This window comes from Fukomys damarensis, unplaced genomic scaffold (assembly GCF_012274545.1).
Source record: "Fukomys damarensis isolate Sample0158 unplaced genomic scaffold, DMR_v1.0_HiC HiC_scaffold_2, whole genome shotgun sequence".
NCBI lineage: Eukaryota > Metazoa > Chordata > Mammalia > Rodentia > Bathyergidae > Fukomys > Fukomys damarensis.
The window spans coordinates 45,655,931-45,666,524 of record NW_022900914.1 but is presented as its reverse complement, the minus strand read 5'-3'; the positions used below and the strand labels follow the sequence as shown (position 1 = coordinate 45,666,524).

At 36.8% G+C, this 10,594-nt stretch overlaps 1 protein-coding gene and 1 long non-coding RNA gene across 4 annotated transcripts in view; one reads left to right on the top strand and one right to left on the bottom strand.

Annotated features, from left to right (window-relative positions):
* The first annotated feature begins 42 nt into the window (after window positions 1–42).
* On the top strand, window positions 43–7,115 carry LOC104852147. Of its 2 annotated transcripts, none has more exons than XR_777426.2 (3): window positions 43–116; window positions 1,300–1,389; window positions 6,814–7,115. It is a non-coding gene; the product is annotated as an uncharacterized LOC104852147 (long non-coding RNA). The 2 variants fall into 2 exon arrangements; XR_004517514.1 differs by lacking the exon at window positions 6,814–7,115 and adding an exon at window positions 1,764–2,400.
* Window positions 4,561–10,594, bottom strand: part of Anxa4 (annexin A4) — a 129,654-nt gene continuing 123,620 nt past the window's right edge. The window contains exon 13 of one of the 2 annotated variants that reach the window (XM_010609671.3): window positions 4,561–4,906. In XM_010609671.3, the coding sequence (XP_010607973.1) occupies window positions 4,847–4,906 (60 nt within the window). In that variant the 3' untranslated portion in view covers window positions 4,561–4,846. The remainder of the gene's footprint in view (window positions 4,907–10,594) is intronic. The other variant, XM_010609670.3, reaches the window with a different exon arrangement.

The window sequence follows — 10,594 nt, the reverse complement described above, 5'->3', positions numbered from 1 at the left end:
AGCAGCGCCGCGCGCACTCGCCGCAGGGCCACGCCCCCTCGCCTTCGCCACAAAGTGCGGGCCTCTGGACGCATGCGCGCGGCGAGCCTCCGGAAAGGGCGGGGAAGGTGAGCGAGGTGAGGATAGGGCCTGCGCAGAACATAGCCCCAATCTTCTCTTCCTCTCCCTGCCGCACCGAACTTTGAAGCAGTACTAATTTTTTAAAAATTAAATTTATTGGTGCATTTAAAAAATACAATATAATGACATTTATCACTGGAAATTTATACCTTGACTTAATCTATCTTGGTTCTTATGCCCCGCCGTATTCCCCTGCCCACCACCTCCCCTTATTAAGTTTCCATTTTTTCATTTTCTCATATTAATTCCATTCCCTTCTTTCCTTTTCCCAACCCCTCACACTTCCCCTTCCCCTTCGGACCTTTTCTTCCTATTTCACAATATCTATTATGCCTTTTGATCCTTATTTACACTTTTAGTTTCTCACACCAGACAAAACTGGTATTTACACATATCTGTCCTATTTATTTCACTTAAGAGTATCGCCTCAATGTGAATCCATTTAGCTATAAATATCTCTAATTTTTCTTTATGGCTGAGTGGTACTCCATTTTATTAAAAAAAAAAAAGAAAACCCACACATTTTCTTTATCCATTTTCCAGTTGGGCAACTGGGCTGTTTCCAAGTTTTAACTATTATAAACTGAGCAGTCCTACTTTTTGTGGTAGTTAATGTACCTCTTTGTGCAAGACTTGGAGGTCCAGGTCATTCATTCTTTCTGCAAAGGTTCTTGAGCTCCAGATGCTTATGGGGCCTGTGCTAGGAAAGGGGCAAAACCATGGTCATCGTTTGGGCTCATCCTTGAAGGTGCTCCCATGTGCTGGGCCCCGCGCCGCAGATTTGGCGTTCGGCTTCATGTGTATGGAGGACTTAGAAGCGCTTTAGCTTTCTTTTTCTTCTTCTGCTACAGACATGAATCCCCTGGCGAAATATCCTGCACCTTTTTTTCCCCCTTCACCACCAGTGGGACCTCAATAAGATCTGGACTCTCGAGGCTTAAAGTGCCTTCAAGGGAGTCCTAGCAGAATTAACAGGTCTCTCCTGGGGTAGCAGCCTTTGCCATAGACTCTAGACAGCTTGCTCTTAGTCCCTGACTCCATAAAATGTTTATGTTTCAAATCAAGTAATACAAACACCTGGCGATCCTTTAAAGGCTGGAAGTGTTATGCTTGTTTTGATTCATTCTCCCCACCCCCAGCTTTACTGAGATATAATTGATGATTCGTCTTTTTAAATAGAACAGTAAAAATGCCAAGCAGCCTGCTGTGGTACCCGCCCTCCGTCTCCACCTGTCTGCCTTCACAGTGGTGATGACTGTCTCCAGAATGGTGTGTATCATTCCCAGGCATGCCCAATATGCACACTCGTGAGCAATGTTTCTTTTGCATATTTAAACATATAATTAAATGGAATTACACCATACCTCTCATTTTGCACCTTTCTCCTCTCTCAAAATTATACTTTTGGTTAAATCTCTAGTTAAAATTTCACTGCTTATTGTATGACTGACCCATAATTTATCCACTCTCTTACTGAGGGAGTTAATTTTTCTATTTTAATGAAATTTCATTTCATGGAGCAGAAATGAACATTATGTACAGAAGATTCAGCTAGATCAGAAATGGATTTGCTAGGCAGTTGTCAACTTTATTAGCCAATGCTAACTTGTTCTCTGAATCAATGGCACCACTTCCATTGACAGCATATGTACTTTGGAGGCCTCAATGGACTGGTGTCTGACTCATTCCTGAGAACTCTGAACAGAGAGAACCTAACCGAGGCAGCTTGAGAAGGAGGTAGGAGGAAGAGAATGATGGCTACAAGGAGATTAGCTGCATGCATGGAATTTGTCAGCACAAAGGATGAGTAAGTGTGCATGTGTGGGCCCTGAGTTAGCCAGCATGAGATCACCTTAGATCCTGTACAAGAGGCCTAGAAACAAGGGCAAATAGACTTCAGCACAGAGAACCTAAAGGCAATGCCAAATGCACAGAAGCTAAAGAACTACATTCTCCTTGCCAAAGGACCCGCAGGTGAGTGGTTCCCTGGTGATGGGATTGACGGGGGTAGCTATATGAATGCCCACAAGAATCAGTTTTAAAGAGAGAGTTGATCTTCTACAGCAGAAATAATAACATGTATGACTCCTGCTCCCTTTGTTGCACTGTGTAACCATGGTAGTATAGAGGATGAAAGACGACTTGGAGAAGAAACTTAGTTAAATCACAGAGAGGCCCAGAGTATCTATCTCAATGGAGAGCACCCAGCATTACAGAGACTCCCAGGAGTAGCAGCAAAGCCTAGAACTCTCTGGCTTTTGTTTAGCATATCAACGTAAGAGGGGGGAAAAAAGCAGAAGGAAAGCAGTTTGTGCAAGAAACTGTCTCAAGGGTTTCTTGGAGAAAGGGAAAGGACAATGGCCAGACACAACATGCTTCACTAAGTTCATTTTGTTTAACTATTTACTCCTCAGAGAGCCTCTGTGCTTTCACCCTGCAGTTTAGCAATTTACTCCTCAACCAAAGTTCTCCGCACCCCTTTAATCTTCTTGCTGCTACAGCCTAAGGAAGGTAGGTTGAGGGGCAGGAGCAGTGTGGAAGAAAGCTTCAGTGGAAAAAGAAGAGAAGCCCACCATTTTCCTTCCCCAAAAGCCAGCCTCCCACTGGGGTAGGCCAAAGCCGAGTAAGAGAAGATGCCTCGACTGTCAATCAAGTTTGGAGTTCTGAATGGGTATACTGACTACTGAAATGATACTATTTTATAACCTTAAGAGGCTGCACAGCAGTACTTTTTAAAAGCTAAGAGTATCTGAATTTACATATAAGCACAGGAGAAGAATTAGGCCCACTGAATTCATGTAAATTGAGAGGGATTGCTTCATAATTGTATCTCAAACTCACAACTGTTTTAATGTAACAAACAAACATTCCTCTGAGGTAGCTTTATCCTTTCTTCTAGAAATCTCTGGAAAGTTTTAATAACTGCCATCTGTTTTAAAAATTCAGCTAAACTATATATATCATTTAAAGATGAAACTTATGCATACACAATTTTACAACATTTCCAAAGCCAAATAAAGTTGACTTGGAAATTCCATGGTCTTCTGAGGAGGTACAGAAGGGGCAGTATTATTTCCTACAGTTAACTGGAATGATGAAGTATTTGTGTAGATTTCACCAACAAGCTGTTAAGCTCACCAGCACTTATGAACGACAAGGAGCACTACATTGAAATATAGAAGAGCAAATCATGTTTGTCAAAATGTAATTGATATTATAGAATGAAGAAGACAACTATTCTAATTATTAATAACATAAATGTTATAACTTTTTTTTGTCTCTCCTTCTTCCCTCTTTCTTTCCTTTCTTCTTTCCTCCCTCCCATTCTCCCTTTCTCCCTCTCTTCCTCTCCTCTCCTCTCTCTTTCTCTCTTTCTCTCCCTCCCTCCTCTCTCTCTCTCTCTCTCTCTGATAGGACCCAGGGCCTGGCATATGCTAAGCTCTGGGGTATCCACCCCCAGTTCCATTTAATATAAATGTTCTACTTAGTAGAACACAAAGAATCAATCATTTTTGGCAAATAAGTTATTATTTAATATTGAGTAGTATTTAGCATAAACATTAGTTTTATAGCAGCAGGCAAACATACTACATTTTTCTTTTATGCTATAATTCCAAATAGAAATTGAGTGACACAGTTCCTTCAAAAATAGCTCCCATCAAACACAACCAAGATGAAAAAAATCTCAGACGTGGAAAACTCAATCAGAAAAAGTATGTACTTTAAAGCCATCATTTTTTATTAAAATTATTTTTCCATATTGTATACAACCTGAACTTTTTAATTAAATCCAAGTATACTTTCAGAATGATTGTAAGGTTGAAAAGGCACAGTATATATGTAAATTACTACAAATCAAAATAAAAAAGATTAAAAAATTTTTAACACAAAATGTTTTAAGTCAAAATTCAGAGCATTATACTATTACCAGAATTTTCTCATTTGAAGCTTATTTTTTCCCATTCACTTTCAAGCTAGAGTAAGACATTAACCATAATATCCCAGAATGTTTGGCATTTATGTTTGATAACCAGACATATATCTGCTTAACCAAACTTAAAATTTAGATGAGTTTATTTTGGTACACTTCAACCTGAAGAAAGTGATCTCAGTGTATGGCAAGATAAACTCAGTCTTCTACACCAAACTTAAAGATCAGCTAACACCACAGACACAACCAAACTGAGATTTGTGGATGTTTTCTATTTATGACAATGTAAAACAAAACTGGATGACTATTCTTTTTTCAGTAAATGTGCTGCCAAAGAAAGCACTGAATGGCTATTCTTACTAACTGAATATTAACAATTTTGAATAAAGAAATTGTTAGCCACTCTACAGGTAGGATTAGGGAAAAATTATTTTATAACAGTCTTCTAATCTTTCACTTAAAAATGTATTTTACTGAAAAGAAATATGAAATAATTTGATATATTCAATTTCTGTGACACAAATGGGGAAATAATTTGTTAAAAACAAGAAGTACATTTTAATTTCTAATTTAAAATCTCCATTTAGGTCTTATAAGCTTTGAAATGAGAGTACAGCTTTAAGGCATCAGAATGACTAATTATAGATGATAATAATACAGTCTAACTCTATGAGGCAACTGTGGGTGTTTTAATTGGAAATAAGCATTCTGAGATAATGCTAATAGCAGTGTAAAAAAATGAAGTTTTAAAAAAATTCAGTGTTGAGGATCCTTCTATCCTTCTGGGATTTTATTTTAATCATCTCCTCCACAGAGAATGAGCAGTACCTTCCTGTAGTCTCCGGATGTGTCACCCTGGGGGCAAAGAAAGCAGAGTTGCAGTCAAATAAGTGGGTTTTTAAATGGAATACACAGTTCAAAGTAATCTAATTTAACGTTGTCAAGTTTGGCTGAGTACACTGGACCCTCAAGTTACAACCGGCCTGACATATGAACAACTTGGGTTAATTAGGTTAATGAAGATTTACCTGCCTCCTGTTATCTATAATGTGTACTTAGGTAAACATCCAGATCTCAGCTGTATTGACTTAGTTACAGCCAGCCCTCAGGAAGTTTGTAAGTCAAGGGTCCACTGTATTTCTCAACTCTTTTTAAAAATTTTGTTTATTTTTTATCACAAAAGTAACACACTTGTTCAGTGTAGAAAGTAAAGATATAAAAGAACAACATAAGAATCGTCCATAGTTCCACCATCTACAGATTACTATTGTTAACTTTTTAGCATATGCATATTCTTCCAGTCCTTTTTCTATGCATATAGATACCCATGTGATGAGACCATAGTTTTCTTTTGTATCCTGCCATCCCCTAGCTCCCAAATCTCCCCACCCAGGGCCTTCCACATGCTAGACGAGTGCTCTACCAGTGAGCTACATTCCCAGCTCCTGTACTCCACTTTTTTACTTAATAATATGGTCTATGTCTACTTTATTCAACATTCTTCCACAACATTAATGACTACAGAGTATTCCATTGTACGTAGATAAAAATAATTTATTTGATCATGCCTTCATCCTTTCCATTGCTGAATGTTTCTGTTGTTTCCAGTTTTTCACTATGGTAAACGCTGCTGCAATAAGCACATTGTAGCTAAGTTTTTGAGCATTTTCTTCATGCTTTATTCTGAATAAAATTTCAGAAAATGAGACACTGGATTACAGAGCAGGTGTTTTCTTATGCCTTTCGATATAGGTTATAGATGGCTTTCTAGAAAAGTTCTATAATTTCTAAATGGAAAATTTTTATGATCCAGTAATAAATCTTTTTTTTTTCTTTTAGTACTAGGGATTGAACCCACAGCCTTGTGCATATACTGAGCTACACCCCTAGCCCAATTGATTTTGCTAGTCCTTCATGAGCACTGAAAAAGGCAGAGTATTTGTCTACAGAGTTCAAAACTTAATAGTATCCTTTAAAATCAATCTAAATATGTCCTTATTGATCTGCCAAAGAATAAAATGTGTTACAGTTTCTTACTAGCATAGTATTTTGTCAGTGTCTTTCTTTTTTGGGGGCCTCAAGATTCTCATTTATATTTGATATAATATGATTTGACACCTCAAGTTTCATGACAATTTAAATTTTTTTTTGTGTGTGTATGTGTGTGCTTACTGGGGATCGAACTCAGGACCTTGTGCTTAATGAGGCAGGCACGGCCAGCACCACTGAGCTAAATCCTTGGCCCACAAAAAAATTAATCTTTATTGTAAATTGTTGCCTTTATTAATATAAAGTGATCACTTTCCGCAATGATTTTTCTCCTTAAAGTTTTCTCTTTACTTATAGTGTGATCCCTGCTTTTTTGTTTTGTTTTGATTTGTCAAATGCTTGTTCCCTGGTCTTTTTCTTTAAGCTTTTTATATGTTATTATATTTTAGTTATTTCTTTTTTGAGGGGGTGGTTTGAGACAGGGTCTCACTTATGTAGTTCAGGCTGGACTTGAACTCATAGTGATCCTCCTGCCTCTAGCTCTGGAGTGCTGGGCTAACAGGCATATGCCACCACATCCAGGAGGATTTAGTTATTCCTTAAAATAACATAAAGTGGGATTTTATGTTTTTATCTAGCCTGAGAGTTTATTTTTATTATTATAACTTATATTTTTTAATCTTTTGTTATTTTGCTATTTACCAATTTTATGCCTCTATCCTGTTTCTTTTGACAATTGTTATTGAATAGGCAATGTACTCTTTAATTTTCAGAATATTTAACTTACAAATAAAAACCTGATGAAGTTTATTGTGCAGACAACTCCAACTGCATCCAAGAAATGGTCTCAATTTCACATTTACAAGATTGTCCTGGTTTCCTCAAGAAGCAAGAACCCTGGCACCGCCACTATTGCTCCATCGCAAGGAAGGCCTGCTTGGGCCAATCCTAGGGACCAGGTGGCTGCACCCTCCCCCGCCTGCGCCGCTGCCATTGCTCCAGAGCAAGGAAAGTAGCCCCTGAACCACCCCCCACCCCCGGCTCTCAGACCTGATTGTGCCAGTCTTTGGACCCACTCTGCAGAGGCATAGGTGGTTATAAAGGGTATTTTTCTGAGCTCCCAACTTTGAACATCTTTAAAGAAAGGGCAGGGGAAACCTGTAGTAGAACTGTGTGGAGTTCAACCCTGCAGGAGACCGGGGAACTCAATCTGGGCCTTCCAGCCCGAGGTCAGTCTGTGTCGTGGGGATCTGCCATTGGCTAGCTGAGATCAGGGAACTTGGTTCTGCACATGGCTGTGCACGTTGTATATTATGACAGCAGAGATGTAGTCTGAAAGAGGCCCTTCAAATTCATTTTTTTCTTTCTTTTCCTCATTTCACTCTACAAATTCTTTTTTCAGTCCTCTTTCTCCAACTCAGTCACTTGCTCCACCATATCATCCCTCATCTCCCTTTCTGTTCCTGCTCCTGCCGTAACTCAGATTTCTTCTTTCATCATTTTTTCTTTTTTCCTTATGTTCTCTTCTGTCATTCTACCTCACTCAAGGGTCCAGAGTTTCAAGGGAAAGTTAGCCCCTATTACTGTTAAGGGGATATATTCTTGTCCTTACACTGTACTCTTTCATCTCTGCCTTCTACAAACTTCCTTTTCTGTCACTACAGCTTGTTTGGTTGGAAATTTGTTAAGACAAATTTTGTTATGTTATCAATATATCTTTGTACCTATATTCTATTGATAAAGAATATTAATTTTAAAGTAAATTTTATCATAACTATACTTAAATAAATGGATAATAAATCATTAATATCATTTAGTATCTGGTACATATTACAAATTCTCCAACTCCCTCAAAGATGATATCTGTTTTTTCCCAAATCACACAATCACAAACATTGTACACATCACTGCACTGTTTTATTATACCAAAGCATATATTGTATTATAGAAAATATGCATTGTGTATATGTGGGGGGTGTGTTTTTACACATATGTGTGCACTATTAAATGAGAAACATGGTCATGAATGTGATAGGATTTTGCACATTTGGCATATTGATAGTTTCTCTGGCAACCTTATGATTTCTCTAAGTTACATGTTTGATTTAATTCATAGTCATTTGGGAAGAATATTACATATGTATTGGTGTTAAATTCTATCATTACGCTTATAAAAATATAATAAAAATAAGTATGGGATATAATAAAATAGAAACAGAAAAATCTGATCTTAAAAATGTGAACTCTTAGTTGCTTTTGGATTTCAAATATAAGTATATTTCTTTTCTGTGGGAAGTATTGTTAGAAAAGGTAAGTGATACAATCAACAAGCATATGATATATTTTGAATTAATAAAACCAAGGAATTTATAAATCATAAAATTTTGAGGACAGTTTCTCAACTATAATATGTAACTTTGTTTTATTTGTAATTACATTATTTCAAAAATATTATATGAAAAGAAAATGAGAAAGAACATATAATGTTTGAAGATCATATCAAACTAATAATGTATTTCGATTATCAGTCTGTGTTGCATAAATTTTTGTTTATTTCATAAAAAAAATTTACCAACAAAGAAAAGCCCAGGTCCCGATGGATTTACTGCTGAATTTTACAAGACATTTAGAGAAGAACTACTGCTATTACTCTTCAAACTTTTAAATAAAATTGAAAGGGAAGTAATACTTCTAAATTCATTCCAGGAAGTAAGTATCACTTTGATTCCCAAACCAGGGAGAGACACAACTAAAAAAGAAACTATAGGCCAATCTCCTTAAAGAATATAGATGCAAAAATCCTTAATAAGATACTAGTAAACAGAATACAGAATCAAGAAGATCATACATCCTGACCAAATCGGATTTATTCCAGAGATGCAAGGATGGTTCAACATAAGTTAATAAATGTAATACACTATATTAGCAAAGTCAAGGACAAAAGCCATATGATCCTCTTGATAGATGTAGAAAAAGCATTTGACAAAATTCAACACCCATTCATGATAAAAACCCCACAAAAAATTGGAATAGATGGTCTATATCTCAATAAAGACTATCTATGAAAAACCAACAGCCAACATCATATTAAATGGCCAAAAACTGAAACCTTCATGTTAAAATCAGGAACAAGACAAGGATGCCCACTATCACTACACCTCTTCAATATAGTTCTGGAAACATTAGCCATAGTAATTAGACAAGAGAAAGAAATTAAAGCAATAAAGATAGGAAAGGAAGAAGTTAAACTGTCATTATTTTCTGACGGTATGATACTCTACATAGAAGATGCAAAAAACTCCACCAAAAGATTTCTAGACTTAATTGACACTTTTAGCAGAGTAGCTAGATACAAGGGCAACACCCCAAAATCAATAGCCTTCTTGTACATAAATAACAGACTCACTGAGAGAGAAATTAGGGAAACAATTCCCTTCACAATAGGATCCAAAAAAATGAAGTATCTAGGAATCAATCTAACAAAAGAAGCAAAAGACCTCTATACTGAAAACTACAGCACTCTGAAAAAAGAGATCAAAGAGGATATAAGAAAATGGAAAGATATTCCCTGCTCCTGGGTAGAAGAATCAACATAGTGAAAATGGTCATATTACCAAAAGTGCTATACAGACTCAATGCAATGCCAATTGAAATTCCAACACTATATTTCACAGAACTAGAAAAAAGAATCCAAAAATTCATTTGGAACCAGAAGAGACCTAGAATAGCAAAAGCCATCCTAGGCAACAGAGACATGGCAGCGGGTATAACAATTCCCAATTTGAAACTATACTACAAAGCCACTGTGATAAAAACAGCATGGTACTGGCAAAACAAACAGACCTGAGGATCAGTGGAACAGATTGGAAGACACAAAAACAACTCCAGATGCACTCAGCTATGTCATCTTTGACAAAGGAGCTGACCATATCCACTGGAGGAAAGATAGCCTCTTTAATAAATGGTGTTGGAAAAACTGGATCTCAACCTGCCAAAGATTAAAACTAGAGCCCTATCTTTCACCATGCACTAAATTAAATCCAAGTGGATTAAAGATCTAAATATTAAAACAGAAACACTAAACTTGCTGGAAGATAAGTTAGGCAGAACTCTTGAAGACACTGGCATAGGAAAAGATTTTATGAAAAAATCCTCAGCAGCATGGGAAATAGCAGAAAGAATCAACAACTGGGATCTCATCTTATTAAAAAGCTTCTGCACTGCAAAAGAAACCATTAACAGAACTAAGAGACAACCTACAATGTGGGAAAAAAATTTTAACCAGCTGCTCCTCAGACAAAGGACTATTATCTAGAATATATAAAGAACTTAAAACATCAGGCCCCCCCAAATATAAAGACCTGATTCAAAAATGGGCATCTGAAATGAACAGACATTTCTCAGACAAAGAAGTAAAAGAAGCAAGTAAAGATATGAAAAACTGTTCCACATCACTGGTCATTCGAGAGATGCAGATGAAAACAACACTGAGATTCCACCTCACCCCACAAAGAATGGCTGCTATCAAGAAATCAAACAATAACAAATGTTGGC